Source organism: Asparagus officinalis, chromosome 7 (genome assembly GCF_001876935.1).
Source record: "Asparagus officinalis chromosome 7, Aspof.V1, whole genome shotgun sequence".
NCBI classification, from domain to species: Eukaryota; Viridiplantae; Streptophyta; class Magnoliopsida; order Asparagales; family Asparagaceae; genus Asparagus; species Asparagus officinalis.
Window position 1 is genome coordinate 36,890,832 of NC_033800.1, and position 17,204 is coordinate 36,908,035.

Here is a 17,204-nt window from a genome sequence, read left to right on the forward strand (position 1 = left end):
AATGAAGGCCCTCCACCAGGGGAAGTCCCTCTACCGGATACTACTGGCATTAATACGGAGGTGGAAGATCCTCACCCAAAGGAAGTCCCTCCAGCAGCCACTGACAAATTTTTTGAGCCGACTGGAGAGGTGTCCAGCCCAGCGATGGAGCTGCAAACTTGTACATGTTAGATAATTTTTTCACTACATGTTTAGGATTGGTTGTTAAGTTTACGTATTAGTAAGTTTAGGGATTTATTGTTAAGTTCATGGATCGATTGTTAATTATATAGTTTTGTAGTTAAGTTTTGATAGTGGTAGTTAAGTTTTTTCATATTTTTATTTCGAATGTTTTTTTAGAAACATGCACTCCACACATGGACACTGAGAGGGAAATCCCTCCACCAGAGAAAATCCCTCCACCAGTAGCTGACACATTTTATGAGGACGAAGATGTTCCTCTTATTATAATAAAATTGAATAAGAGAAAGGGGATGCAAATTTGCCCACACCCCTTAAAAAATTAGAACAAAAAGAAGGATGAAGCCTTCCAAACATATAGTTACCCCTTACACTGAGGGGGAAAAGAAGAAAGAAAAACAAACCATGGGGGACAAAGCTATTATAGAAGTGGTGGAGGAAAAGGGAGCAGAGTTGCCGCCTGCTGGGCTACAATGTGATCCCCACTCAATTTGGGAAACCCTCGTGAGTTCCCCTATGAGCAAGGAAGAAGGAATTTATAGGGATAAATTAAACATAGGGATTCCCTTTTTTGAAGGCTTCATCATAAAGTTTTTTGATAAGCACCCAACATTTATACATAATTATAAGGTGTCGACAGATGTTACTGTGCTGCTGACAGAAGAGGAGAATAAAGTTCTCAACCATTTCTACATTTGTAGGTTTAACAAGTAAGTATTTATCTCATATTACAAATTTATAGCTTCGCTTTTATGGTTATAGCTTCGCTTTTAAGGTTATGTTGCTAAGGTTACAGGTTAGTTGTTAAAGTTACGGGTTGGTTGTTAAGGTTACTGGTTTGTTGTTAAGGTTATTGGTTTGTCATTAAGGTTACCGTTGGTTGTTAAGGTTACGGATTTGTTGTTAAGTTACTTCTTTGTTGTTTAGGTTACGAGTTTGTTGCTAACTATATTTATCGATTTTATTCTTTTTTGCAGTTTGATTAAAGTGTACAAAGGTAAATGGTCGTCTAATGACCGATTTGAGCTTCTTAATATTTTACGCGGTAGTCGACTGGATAATTTAGTAAGATTTATTCTTAATAATTATTGTTTATCATCCTTTATAATACTATCCCTTATTTATTAATTATTATCAACTTATAGCTTATTGAGGCGCTGCTAGATATAATACGTGAAAGTCAGAACGAATCATCCAGCAAAAAATATGAGCTCTTTTCTGTTTTCTTTTCTGTAAGTATATGACATACATATATCTATTTATCTATTTTAATCTAATGTTAAAAGGTTTCTGATCAGTCTAATTCTTGATTACAACGTACAATACATATGGAGAGACCTAACTACCAAGAAGCATATGAACTCTTCATCAAAAATTTGTTCGATGAAGGATTTACTAACCTCTTAGTTCCCATTGTCCAAGGGGATCATTGGCATCTTTTAGAGTTTGATGTAAAAAATAATGTTGCCAGACTATGACTCCTTGAGAGAACGATCTGGGCATTGGGAACCCGTGCTGAACATTGTTAAAGCCTTCAACTACATTAAAGCTGCCTTCGACAAAAATAAATTGTACAGCGTATTCGACCCAATCATTGTTCCATGCGAGGAACAAAAGGGATCGTAAGTTTTCTGAGACTCTTTTTGGAATTTAATGTTGGAAATTGATTGTCAAGGTTAGGTTGTTGATGTTAAGCTTTGGTTGTTATCCATAGGGATTTGTTGTTAAGGTTACACTTTAGTTGCTAAGGTTATGGTTTGGATGTGAAGCTTAGGTAGAGGTTGTTAAGTATATATTGGTTGTTAACCACAGGAATTTAATGGTGTATTTTTTGTGTGTGTAGGTATGACTGTAGGATCTACGTCTACCAGTTTATAAAAGCCATTATCGAATGTAGAAATGTCTTGCACCTCACGCCCAAAGAGCATAACACATAGGTCATACAAGCAAAGCTATCATCATATTTACGAATTGAAGGCAGGAAGAGGAACAAAGATCTCGTTCAACTAGACGACGATGACATTGAGAGATAGACTATTATAAATATAAATATTTAATTCTTGTAAATATTATAAATATAAATATTTAATTGTTTATAGCATGTCCATTAGTAACCTTGACAACCAATCTATAATAAAGTCATAACCTTAACAGTGAAAGGTTAACAATGAAAGGTTAACAACAAATTCGTAACCTTAACAACGAAGTCACAACCAAGCCCTAAGCTTAACAACAAAAAGTTAAGCTTAACAACAAAACCATAACCTTAACAACAAACCTATAAGTTTAACGACAAACCCATAAGCTTAACAACCAAACCATAAGCTTAACAACCTAAAAGCTAAGGTTAACAACCAGTCCGTAAGCTTGACAACCAAGACATAACCTTAACAACGAAAAGTTAAGCTTAACAACAAAATCGTAACCTTAACAACAAACCCATAAGCTTAATGACAAACCCATAAGCTTAACAACCAAAAATCTAAGGTTAACAACCAGTCCGTAAGCTTGACAACCAAGACATAACATTAACAACAAAAAGTTAAGCTTAACAACAAAACCGTAACCTTGACAACAAACCCATAAGCTTAACGACAAACCCATAAGCTTAACAATCAAACCACAACCTTAACAACCAAAAAGCTAAGGTTAACAAACAGTCCATAAGCTTGACAACTAAGACATAATCTTAACAATGAAAAGTTAAGCTTAACAACAAAACCGTAACATTAATAACAAACCCATAAGCTTAAGGACAAACCCATAAGCTTAACAACCAAACCATAACCTTAACAACCAAAAAGCTAAGGTTAACAACCAATCTGTAAGCTTGACAACTAAGCCCTATGCTTAACAACCAGTCATTAACCGTAACAACGCAACACACAACATTATAACAAACATTCTATATGAACATCAAGTTAAACAAAACAAAAGTAAATGTACATCAAGTTAAACAAAACATATCATCCAGTATATATTGTTAAACATCAAGTTAAAAAAACAAAAGTAAATATATAGATGCTGTTAACCAAGTGAGGGGTTGCTCCTCCCCCGCTATCCTTGCTTGAAGCGAAGTCGTCTGAGAAGCCCCTGTCCTTATGAAAGGTGGACCCCTAACACCTTGGACCTAGAGAAGCTGCTGCCAGAGGTCTCTCTCCACCGTCATATGCCTACCATCCCATGTCACCTCGATCAACTTTGGGTCAACTCTAAACGACTAAGTACACTGGTGGCGACGGCTAGGGGAAGGTTGGTCAACAGCAATGTCAATAGGATCATCCTCCCTCTTCGCTTGGTGCTCCTGGACCTCTGGCTCACCGATAACCTGAGTGACGACGTAGCCTTTCATTAGGTTGCTGTCAATAGGAGATATGTAACAGAACCTAATCCTCTTAGTGACATCCGAAACATCCCTAATCTTGAGCAGCACTCTATAGTCTTTGAAGTTATTTTTTGTGGTGACGTCAATAGAGCACAAGATGCATTCGCCAATACCCTCGAACATCGATTGCAGAAACTCCTAATCCAAGAGGTGGTATGGGAGTCTGAAGAGGCAGATCCATGTTAGAAAGTGTTTGGGCAATATAGATAGCCTGAGGTCCTCCCTCCAATGCTTGAATCTGCCCTTGAAGGAGCCTATATCTATCAGCTTGAGCTCAATGGCTTGATCTATAAGGTCGTCGGACGAAAATTGAACCATGAAGCTAGTTTCGACGGCCTACTTGATCTGATGGGGCCATGATAGGATGTTGAAGCGGTAGTCAAGCATTTCTCCGAGCTCCTGAATAGATGGACGACCCATCTCAAGATCGAAAATAGCGAAAGAAGAAAGCTCTTGAATGGTGATGGTGGTATTAGCAGGGATGGCAAGCAATCATGGAGGAGAGCAAGCTCTTAGACTATGAGGGTAATTTCGGGAGATATGCCCTGAGCCATGACAGTAGACGCAAACGATATCATCGTGAGCTATGATCTTCTGGTTTATGACAAAAATGAGACTTGAAGGTGCTAGGAGGATGATTGGAGAGATAGTGGGGGAGGTGGGGGAGGGGGGTTGGTGGTGGTTATTGTCCTATTTTGGAACAAGCGAAGTTATGGTGGAGATTGCTGCGTGGTAGGTGGGAATAGCGAGAAGAAAGGTGATCATAACTTTCTTGTCTTGGGAACAAACGTTACTGTGAAATGCATTGAATGCAGAAGGAGAAAAAATTCTCTCAGTAACATTGACAACCAAGTGCGAATTGACAACCAAGCTATAACCTTGACAACCAAACAATAACCTTGACAACCAAGCCATAACCTTAACAATAAAATGTTAAACTTAACAATAAATCTGTAACCCTTACAACCAAGCCATAATCTTGACAACCAATCAATAGCCTTAATTATAATGGCCAAGGATGAATTTTTTGAATGCAGATACGTAAATATTAACAAACAAGCCATAACCTTGACAACCAAACAGTAACCTTTACAACCAAGCCATAACCTTAACAATGAAATATTAAACTTAACAATAAATCCATAACCCTTACAACCAAGCCATAACATTGACAACCAATCAATAGCCTTAATTATAACGGCCAAGCACAAATATTTTTTGAATGTTGATACGTAAGACATACATTTGTTTAGTAACTATATAGGCTCGTTACAAGCTTGACGATTGTGACCCTCCATGTGGCATCGAGAGCACTTACAGGACGGGTGTTCAGTGACCTGTTATTTATTCGTCTAGTACATGGTCTTCCATGCCTTTTTTTGTGAGGGGAGGCTTTAACAATCGGTCTTCTGGCGGTACAAAGCGTTTCTCGTAATCTGGGATAGGAAAGAGGATCGGTGTATACCTTTCTCTGAAAGCTTTAACAGTCAATAACCAATCACAATATATATAAATATCTTATCCCATCCAAATAATTATAGCGCACGCATGTTTGTAAGGAATGCGGCTGATATCCCAAGACCTGCATGAACATTCTCGATTTTTTAAATCTACACGACAAGTTTTATTAGATTCGATCTCCACAATATCTTCTGTCGAGTGTTTAAAAGCCAAGCATCTACCATGATGAGTATTCTCACTCAACACTATCTCCGCTTGTAGACATAAGTTTCCAGACCAATTCGCTACCGTAAGCCTTCTTTCATGCATGCACTCCATGATTTGCTTTCGTATCGCCTCCACCAAAGGCAGGATTCGTAACATTTGTGTCTTTCTTATCCAGCTGTTGAAGGACTCAACAACGTTTGAAGTAACATGACTATACCTGCAACGTTAGAAGTAACATTAACAATCAAAAATAAACTTAACAACAAAAGGGTAAACTTAACAACAAAACTCTAACCTTAACAATAAAACTCTAATCTTAACAATAAAACTCTAATCTTAACAACCAAAACCTAACCTTAACAACAAAACTGTAGACTAAATGTAACCTTAACAACTAAATTGTAGCCTTAACAAATAACGTTTATACAAAGTTATCATACCGTATAACAAGAAAGTAAGCGTTTGCCCATCTTCCGGGGAGTATTCTATTACAGTAACATAAGCCCTATGATCGATCGATGTCAATTCTTTCATGTAATCATCCCATTTAGAAATTGTGTACTTTATAAGCTGTAGTTTGTAACAAATCACCCAAAATCTGAGCGACATTTGCCTTATGACCAAAATCCTTCATCTTTTTTTTTTAATTCTCAACTAGATGCAGAACACACCTTGAATGGAAAGTATCTGGAAAGAATATCTCGACTGCTACCCTAATACCCTTGTCGGCATTGGAAATCACTACCAGTTAATGTGGAGGATTGTAAGGCTTTTCCCTATCATACAATATCGTTCACAATCCTCGTAAGAACCATTTCCAATTATTCTCATTCTCTTGGTCGCATACACAATAAGCAAGAGGAAATATTCCTTGGTTACCGTCATATCCTGTGGTACTAAGTAGTATACCTCTGTAGCGATCTTTAAGAAATGTTCCATCCAAAAATAAGAGAGGCCTACATCCAGCAACGAACCCTTCAATACAGGCATTATAACTTATGAACAAACGCCTAAACCTTCCGTCATTAGCATTAATAACAACACGACTTCCTGGATTAGTTGCATGAACCGTGGCTTCATACCTGCATAAATATAACAACAAAGTAGTAACCTTAGCAACAGATTTATAACCATAACAACTAACCTTTAACCTTAACAACCAATAAGTATACTTAACAACCAACAAGTATACTTAACAACTAATACGTATGGTTAGCAACCAATACATAACCTTCACAAGTAATACATAAGGTTGGCAACCAATACTAAAACTTCACAACAAAAACATAAGAATAAAAAAAATGTACCATCCCAGTGAATCGTAAGTCTCATCATCGTCACCAAACAAGTCCTTTAAGCTATATGTTTGCTTTTTCACGCTTTATTGTAGTTAATCTTGATGCCATAATTTGAGAGCATGTCGTTCTTGATATCAACTGTACGAAGATCTGGCCTAACCTTCAAAACAGATTGTATTTGCCTATAATAAACTTTCTTGATGCCCTTGAGTTGCTAGCATTAGCTCCGTATTAGCCGCAAGTGTGGGTATAACAGAAATTCTTTATAGACATAATCAACGAATTTCTGAGTGGGGAAGCAAACAACATCCAAGGGCAACCATGCGTGTGCTTGAATCGATAATAGACTCTTATACGTCTTTGTTCATTATGGTAAAAATCATACTCGAACCGTTTCACAATTGAATAGTATTGAAGAGCTAATCTAACTTCAGCAGCACTATTAAATTTCTGACCAATTTCACGTATGACCATGTGCCACTCAGTTGAGATCTTGGTTTGGTTGTTAATCATGTCTTCTAGCAGCATGATCAAGTCGCCAGTGGGATTATCATTAGGAATACACTCATCATTACATGTTTGGATGAGCGTGGCAGCTGCGCATCGGGAATTTTCTTTTGGGATAGTCTTGTAGAAGTAAAAAAATACATTAATACCTTAGCAACCAGCACATAAGGCTAACAAAAATGAAGATATACCTTATATGGTTAACACCAAAATTATAACCGCAACAACGAACTCCTAACCTTAACAGGCGACATATAACCTTAACAGGTGACATATAACCTTAACAACAAAGTCTTAACCTTAACAACGAACTCCTAACCTTAATAGCCGACACATAATCTTAACAATGAAGTCTTAACCTTAACAACAGAACTCCTAACCTTAACAACCAACACATAACCTTAACAACGAACCCTTAATCTTAACAACGGACTCATAACCTCAATAACAAACTTGTATACTTAACACCAAACACATAACCATAGCAACCAACTCGTATACGTAACAGCGAACTCATAACCTTAGCAACAAACTTAAAACTATCTCATAAAATCATGCAAACGACACATAACCTTAACAATCAGTCCTTAACCTTGTCGTTCAACTCATAACCTTAGCAACCAATGCATAAGGTTAACAACCAACTCATAACCTATCAGTGAACTCATAAGGAAATTATAAGTGAAATGCTTACACATTTTCAGGAGTAGTTTGGGTGTTCTGAGATGTTGAGGATTTCCCAGCAGATGTAGCATACAAGTTTACGTCTGTAAATCCATTACGACGACAATACTCGAATATCAAACTCAAGTCCTCGACATTATCAATTGAAATACTGAATTTTCTTCCCTATCGCATATGAATTTCAGTGAAAGAGATTGCATTGGTATTTTAAGCCTTTATGACACTTGATATTTCAAGCTAACGATTTCTGTAGTCCCTTTGATAACTACGAAGACACTGTCACCGTCTTCGTTGCTTTTTGCGTTTGTCACCATGCAAAGAAGTGATCAATCCATCATTTTAAACAAGAGTAGTTGAAAGATCGAAGATGATTTAATGAGGAGAATTAAGTGGTCGGGGAAAAGTTGGAGTAAGCAAACAGGGAGGAGATGGTTTTACTGCGGGAGGAGGAATAGATATGGTAATAATTTGGAGGGAAATGAGTTATTTCCCTCAAAAACCACATTCTAATCACCAATTAATGCTACAGTACTATTACCGGATTTCCGTTTGATAGGGTGACGGGCTGTATGAAGGTATTTTGGGAAGATCACGTTGGCTTTAAACAAACGTTTCACGTGTGTGTGTGTGGGGGGGGGGGGGGGTGTGTGTTTTGAGGGCTAGAGGAAAATCACTGAGGTGTTTTTGGGGCGAAGGGACCGTTGACAAGTCCGGGCCGCGGGGGAGCACTCTGACTCGTTTTGAGGGCTAGAAGCAATATTTCCAAAAAAAATTGTGCTCATCCTAGCCCAGATATTCTTTCACCTCGATCCAAATCCATAAAAACCATAAAATTGCATCAAAGAGAATGTTCCAGTTTGCCTCACCACAGACAATGACTCATCGTGCTTTAAATTCATCGGCAACCAATCACGAAAACTGTAGTCATAAGAATGGACAGCAGCATTGCAGTGAGCATCAAAGTGATTCCACATTTCTCTAGCCCGGATACCCTTTATGAGTACGTGGTCATTGCCTTCTATTAGTGCACCACAAACTCCGCAGCTAGCTAGCATCCCATACCAAATGTCGTGTGACTCTATTTGCATTATGCATCGATCAGCATATCTCGAAACAATTAATAGCCAAAGAAAAGAAATCCATTTCGGTCGACAGCGCTTCAGCTTCCACAAGAACGATTAATTAATCACATGAACTCTGGCCTTCTTCTGTTTGCATCGAGTAACAGGCCAGTGAGTGCTAAATCTATCATTTGCTGATAAGGAAGAGATGCCATTGATTAATATTAAAAGTTTCTCTAAAACCCAGGACGTAGAGGATCCTACACCGTGTAACCCGACCCGATAAGGAACACCGTGGGTCCCAGAGGAAAATGAAGAAATTGCGAGCCTGATTAATTAAGCTCCCCAGCTACTCATGTTTGTCCTGATGCACATCTAGTCCAGAGAATAAGTGGTGCAAGAAACCCCAGCTTGCACATAAACGGTTTCACTGTTTTTTCTCCGCATAAACGCACATCAATCAATTATGAACGAAAAAGCTACCTCCATACAAATCTAGAGAGAGAAAGAAATAAAGCTAGAGAGAGAAGTAGTTTAATTTGTGTGGAGAGAGAGAGAGAGAGAGAGAGAGAGAGAGAGAAAGTGAGAGTTGCATTATACACGAGGAGGAGGTAGAGAGCTTGTTGGATTCTTCTACGCTTTCTGTTATTACCATTTAGCCTCCTCAACGTCAGGGTTGGTTTCCTTCCTTCTCTTTCTCTCTCCTCGTCTATATATAACCCCCTCAATCTCTCCTATCTTTCTTCATTCATTCACTAGCCTTTCTCTCTCCTCACTCTCCCTTCTCTTTACGAAGAACAACACAAGAGAAGCGAGAGGGAGGGAGGGAAAAGGAAAACAAGTACAAATGGCTAGTGATTGTCTTCCGACGCTTGCCATGGTTGCAGTACAATTTGGGTTTGCGGGGTTGAATATATTGTCGAAGCTAGCAATGGATTCAGGCATGAGCGCTTATGTTATGATTGCCTATCGACAAATCATCGCTAGTGTGCTCTTGACGCCGATAGCGTACTTCTTGGAGAGGTTTGAAGTTCCCACATTCATTCATCATCATTTGTTTTTCTTGGTTTTTATTGAATTTAAAAAATGTTTTTTCTTTTTAATTTTTGCTCTTTCATTTTTTTTGTAATGATAGTATCGCGGATAGATTACTTCATGGATAGGTTTAAGACTACCATATCCTTATTCTCATTTCTTCCCCTTTAATTTCTTGGTTTTTTTTTAATTTAGAAGTTGATTTTTTTTTAATTTTCTAACTCACGCATATATAGTATTTTATGTAAACATTTTTATATACTTAATTTTCTCTTTCATTTTTGTATTGTATAATATGGATGGAGAGGCCCTCTTTTTCATTAAAAAGTTATACATAGCATGCTCAGACAATTTCATCAGTTCTAGTGGGAGTATTATTAATCACGTGGTTTTTTCTATATATTCAAGAGAAGCTTCAATCTAAAACTTTCTAATCAAGAGAAGCTTCAATCTAAAACTAGTTTTCCTTTTTAATCTTCTATTTTATCACTTCAACCATACTAATTATATCGCCTCATATGTAGTACGTTCTACAAACTTTATTGCTTATGTTATGGTTTGAGATTTCGTATACGTAATTCTTTCAACAGAATACGCACACTAAATAATTATTTGTTATCTTGTTATTCTGTTTTCCATTTTATTATTTTTTAAGGACTGTTGATCAAAAACATGTTGCACTTGTATTAAGGGCTCCCTCACTTTGGGGAAATTTGCATATTTTGCCACGTGTCAGTAGAGGAACTGCAAGACTAACGCATCTGATGCTGTTAATAAATGCATGATTGATAACCTCATTTTCATTTTTGCAGGAAAACTCGCATGAAAATTACTCGTGGAGTACTTGTCCAGATTTTCTTCTGCTCTTTGTTTGGGTAACTTGAACTTGTCACCTGATAAAAGTTTACGTAATAAAGTAAGAATTAAAGGTTTATATTTCAATATGTAATGTTTATATGTGTCGTATAAATGCAGGGCAACTATAAACCAGTTGACGTATATTTTGGGGCTCAAGTATTCATCGCCAACAATTGCATGCGCTCTCAACAACATGCTACCAGCCATCACCTTCATCATGGCCATTCCTTTTAGGTAAATATAATTAATTAACTAACTAATTAACTAACTAACTAACTAATTAAAAAGGAAAATGCCTTAAAATGAACAAAAAGCTAACACACGCAAGAAAAACACCTTGGCTGAGGCTCACATGGAGAAGCTCGGTTTGTTGTAACCCCACAGTGCCACGTAGGATTCTAAGATCGTGAGCCGTGACACGTGTAAGCTCATAAGCCTCGTCTGCAAGGGCGGTCAGCGGTTTTTTGTTGGTGGCTTGGTAGATATGTCACCGGTTATTTACAAAGTCAATAAATCGATCTCGTGACCAGAGAATTTAATCATTAGCCTATACTTTTTAGTTTGCTCTAGAAGATTATTTTCTTGGGATATTATGAAATACATAGGGAATACTTATTGAAAACTAGCTCTTAATTATTAGCTGAAAAAGTACTGAATTATTATTTTTAGACTAGAAACAATCGAACTATTCACCCAATCTGACTTTAATTTGTCACAATGGAAGATTAATATTATTTAACAAAATAAGCTACTACGAGATATACAACAATATAAAATCTACTTGTTCAAATGTGATTAGAAAGACAGACCTAACAACTATTTTTATTTATTACGCCATCATATATATCGTTTTCATATTATATATGGTTTCATATATATATGCATGTTATTGAGGTATGAGTACTATATATTAAGCTTCACTAGATGCTTATTGTAGATTTTATCGTTTTACACTTTTCCATGGTTCACGAAAAGTCCTATAAACATTATAGTTAGTAAACTTTCATATTTAGTGATTGAATTGCGACTAAAGTGGAGAAAGAAAGCGACCTCTTTTTGCGGAGTCAATATGCAATTATTTGGTCTATAAAGTGTGTTAACCAAAGCCTTAATTAAGGAAGATTTGTCAGATGCGAACCATATTAAGAAATTAATTCCCTCAAAAAATGCCTGAAGTAGATAAGTGGGTACGGTTCAGGAGAGATAAGATTTGACTCTAAATAGTAATAATAGGTTGAAACTCAGTGCTAGTCCCATGATACGCAGTCGTGCTAGAAATCTTCTTAATGTAGTCATATATATTTATATCCTCCTTTGTATTTGAAAAAACAAAAGAAAAGAAAATTTAATTCATTTAGAGGACTTTTGTCAAATTTCATCTCTTGTAAAAAGTTAACATTCATTTATACAAAATGTTAATAAAAAGTACTCTGTGACATGTTTTTACTGAAAGTATAGATTTCTGTAATTGAACATACCTCAAAGTGGGGATTCATAATCAAACATAGAATTTTTTTTTACATAAATAAATTGAGTACATTTTATAGTATTTAACAAACGATATATATGTTGATTTATTGCAAAACAAGACTTAGACAAAGAAGGTTCTATCTATGATTTCTACTAAAAAAAAAGTTGTGTACGTAGATAATATGTTTTACTTTTATGTTCATCTTGCACATATAGTTAAATAGTACTAAACAAAAAGGAACGCGGAGATAGTGGGTATGAAACTATCACCTCATTTAGGAAAACAAAATAACAAAGATAAAAATAAGGACTTTCACCAGATGAATCTCTTAGTCTATTTTTAGTAGCTAGCACTCATTATTTCCATATAAAGGATGCAACTTCCTAAATACCTCTTTCCTTCACAGAATGGAAACAGTCGGGATCCGAACAGTTCCAGGCCAAGCCAAAGTCATCGGCACAATCCTCTGCATCGGAGGATCGATGCTAATGACTTTCTACAAGGGCACCCTAGTCCACATCTGGCCCTCCCACATCCACTGGAAGTACGCCGAGAAGCCACCAACAGCAGCACCGATATGCTAGTAGGCGCGATCCTTGTCATCGCCAGTTGCTTTGCGTACTCGGTGTGGTTCATTATTCAGGCGAAGATGAGTAAATCGTTCTCTTCTCCGTATACAAGTTCTGCCATTATGTGCTGGATGGCTGCGGCGGAATGTTTTGTTCTAGGGGCTGTGGTGGAGCGGAATGTATCGGCATGGGCACTAGGGTGGGATATCAGGCTCTACACGGCCATCTACCTTGTAAGTGGCTGTTTCGTTCAAGTTCTGTTGCAGTTTTTGGTAGATTATGGGAGACTTCATTTTATCTGTATCATGTCTTGTTTTTAAGAAGGCCGTTCACCAAAAAGTTCAACAAAAAAAAACCTTGTCATTATCCAAGAGGCTAGGGTCTAGCTGAGTTGGTAAATGTTTATGAGTAGTACTTAAAGGTCTGTTCGAGTTCGACTCTCCTAGGGAACACCCACAAGAAGTTAGTTTCTTAGAATATCGAGACTATGCGCTGGGGGCTGCCCTTTAGACATGACTGAGAGTTTGACACCCATTGTTCGAAGTATTCCCTTGTTAAAATAAATAAATAAAATAAAATAAATAAAGTAAATTGTCACTCATCACCGTTGGTTCTTGGATATGAGTAACAGTTTAAATTTATTTTTATTATTCATCAATCTAGGCCAAAGAACTAAGGTCTATTTGAAAACAGTACCTAGAGGTTTTCTATTGAACTTTTTAGACGAAGGGATTCCTTGGTAAACTGAGTATAGATGAAGAGTGTTTCTCGTATTATCTTTATTCAAAAAAAAAAATGTGTACTAAATTTGTAAATATTGGCTTGTTAAGGGGCTGATTGGATCAGGGTTCGCGGTGTCGCTGATGGCTTGGTGCATAGAGAGGCGTTGTTTGTGTCAATGTTCAATCCGTTGCTGCTGGTGATTGTTGCGGTGCTCGGATGGGCTATTCTTGATGAGAAGCTCTACTTTGGAACGTAGGTCACTCATTTCTCTCTCCCAGTTTCGTTTTTGTTTTTTCGAATCTGTCCTATTTGCACATGTACCCCTCCTAATTTTGTTGTTTGCATAAAATTCGAATCTTGATGAGAAGCTCTACTTTGGAACGTAGGTCACTCATTTCTCTCTCCCAGTTTCGTTTTTGTTTTTTCGAACATGGTGCTGTGGGGAAAAGGGAGGGAGCTTCAGAAAATTCTAAGTGTTGGTGTCAAACCAACGGAAGGGCATGAGGATCCTACAAGCTTTGATCTCCCAATTTACATCAGCCCAAGCCATGAACCAATTGGTGCCCAAAAGTGACCACAGAAACACAAAATGGTCCGTATATGTTTTGACGCAATGAACTGTTGAGGCCAGACCTCTCCATGGATTTGGTCCATGATTAATGAGACTTAAGGAAGTGTATGCTTTATTAGGTAGGCGGTGTGATCAGTGAGCATATCAAGGATTGTGTGAGAAATATGATTGTAGCGTGTTCGATTAATGTAACTCTAGTTGGTTAGTGGATTGCTAATGAGTCGGAGATGTAGATTTTCGTGGATTTTGAGCTATTTTCCATGAGTAGCTACTTAAGTGGTTTCAAAGGAGTTATTTTTATGAGAATCTGTATATTTAGTAGAGCAATATTCCATTATTCCATTTTTTTAAAAAACTAGAGAGGACAAACTAAAAAGAGATGTATATTTTTGTGCCATTATTTGGAGTACTTGTTGTTGGTTTTGGAAATGTGAAGACCGAAACCTGAAGAAGAAATCATCAAAGAAGCAGAAAAAACCCCTATCCACTAGTAGAAAAACGAGCAACCTAGACGGAAATTTCCGTCAAGGTTGCTCCAAATCCCGTCTAAGTTTGTTCACCTAGACGGAATTCCGTCTAGTTAGTTCTGTTTATTTTGAATCCGTCTAGATTGGCTCAAACTAGACGGAATTCCGTCTAGAGTGATCAACCTAGACGGTAGTCAACCTAGACAGAAGTAAGAAATCCGTCTAGGTTGGTAACCTAGACAGAAATCCATCTTGGTTGATTATGACAACCTAGACGGAATTCCGTCTAGTTTGACTCATCCTAGATGAAATTCCGTCTAGGTTGATATTTTTTTAGCAAAAAAAATTATTTACAATTTGTATTTCCCTGTACAATTACATTATTACATGAATATATCCAATAAATATTGTACACATGAATACATCCAACCATCCAAATATAATCAAAATTCATAACAGTTCCATTCAAAACCAAATATAATCAAATCCAACCAATGCACAAATCTAACCATCCAATCCAAAATATACATTAACTAATTCCGTCTAATATATACATCCAACAACATATATACTAACAATGTACATGAATAAGATAGGATACACGATATATACATCCAACAACATATATACTAACAATGTACATGAATAAGATAGGATACACGACATGAATAAATATAGTGTTATAACAAATGGATACACGACATGAATAAATATAGTGTTATAACAAATAAAACTGTTTATTACATTAAAAATAAAAAAAACCTCATCTATCATCGTCATCGGCAGTATCTCTATCCCGGTTACGAGAACGAGTGTTGCTCCCTCTAATATCTTCACTCTGAATGTTCAATTGAATAATCATTATGTGGTGTTTGATAACATATTATAAAAATAAATTTATAAATATAAGAAAAAATAAGGTACCTGAGCGCTGCTCTGTCTAGCGTCGGAGTTATCGTCAATCGAGCTTATGATCCGTATGGTACCACCATACGCGCTATAAGGAATCACACCGTCTAAATATTGTATAACATACCCCATAAGATAGTCCATTGAGTTCGCCGTTAGCGCAACTCTAGTCATCTCACTAGTCACCTGAATATGCATCTCCGGGTTAATCTTGTCAATCAAAAACGCAGAGATACGTGTGACAAATGACATAGCCTGAAAACTGCTTGGGGCTGCTCTCATTAATGTAGATGGCGTGGAGGATACTGTGGATGATCTCATGCTTATACCGGGTGAAGCTCCAACACCATGCAGAGGATATCTTCATCTCCTATTATTAGGGAGAAATAAATATTAAATTTTGCTCTCGAATTCAATAATGTTAAACAAATATAAATAGGAACATAGTATTCAAATTGATTCGATTTTTTACCATCCATACCTATTATGACCTATCAAATTCTGTGTGAGAGTGATGTTCTCCTCTGCAGAAAGCATGTGAGGGTCTGGCTCGATTTGTTCCTCCTCCTGTGAAATGTACACAGATGCAGCCTCCTTGAATGCTGCCTCAAATCCCTCCTAAAGCACAAATATATAGTTAATTTAAGGTAAAGACCATATTATTTGTGTTCTCGTTTCCTCGTAATATTAACATAAAGACCATATTATTTGTGTTCTCGTTTCCTCGTAATATTAACAACAAAATAGAGTTAATAATACTACCCAAGATATGTATAAGTCTCACCACCAACTCGAGATTTGCCTTGATCTTATCCCGATTCTTCTCATCACCCCTATATCTATCACGAAAAGTATCATACGCCGCTTTTACCCTCAAGTGTATCGAAATTAATGATTTTCTCTGACATATTATAAACTATGAGATTTCATAATCATACTAAGCATTAAGATCATTTAAAGCTTTAAATGACATATATACTGTATCCTAATAATAAACATTCTCCAGATTGGCATAGGAGTGTGAACCCAAGTTGTGGTCATGTAGCTTCTTTCTTCTATTTTCTGACCCCTTCGTGGATTTATTCTTAAAAAAAAATTTAGTAAATATATAATGAAATAATATCTTAAAATTATAAAGTAATTTTCATGAAACTAACCTTGGCGGCATCGCTGTCCCAATACATGATGAGAGCTGTGAAATGAATCTCGTCAACTCGGTCATCGAGGTTTAAAAACCTCTGCCAGTCCTCCTCATACCTGTCATAGGTTTCATGTTTGATCTCATGTCTCCATTGTTTGAGGACTGCTTCAACTTTGATATTAAACACATAATTCCAAGCCCCCTCAAAGTCCTCAAGGCAGAAGCAGTCCTGTAGATTTACATACACATTTAGTAAGGATAATTTAATATCAATTACTAATTATTAATAAATGAAAAGCTAAAGCAATATGCAGTTACCATAAGCTCTGTCCATATCGCCTCATATGCGGTCCATGGTAGTTCTCGGAAATGAAAATAAGGGTTGATAATGTTTGCCCTATGCATGAGAACCCCAATATATGCATTCAATCGAGTCGACCAAGAACCAACATGCAAATTATAACTATTCCACCGAATTATCGCCCTCATTCCTCTTAGCGTTTGTTTAGATTCAGGCTTACCTCTGTCATGTCTGTTCTCTATGCGATCTGGCTTAGCGCCTATAATAATAACATGATAATATATCATATAATATATAAATATGAAAATTAAAAGTATTCATACAATTTACCATTCGTTATCTCTCTTTCTTTTGCTACGAGTGCAATAACTTTCCT

General features: G+C 36.8%; 1 protein-coding gene across 1 annotated transcript; it reads left to right on the forward strand.

Moving 5' to 3' along the window:
- Positions 9,548-13,771, forward strand: LOC109849187 (WAT1-related protein At1g09380-like). The gene is given in 7 exon segments (XM_020418999.1): positions 9,548-9,806; positions 10,631-10,693; positions 10,794-10,910; positions 12,554-12,720; positions 12,723-12,949; positions 13,547-13,595; positions 13,598-13,771. Coding segments are annotated over 7 exon segments (897 nt in total). The 5' UTR covers positions 9,548-9,630; the 3' UTR covers positions 13,696-13,771.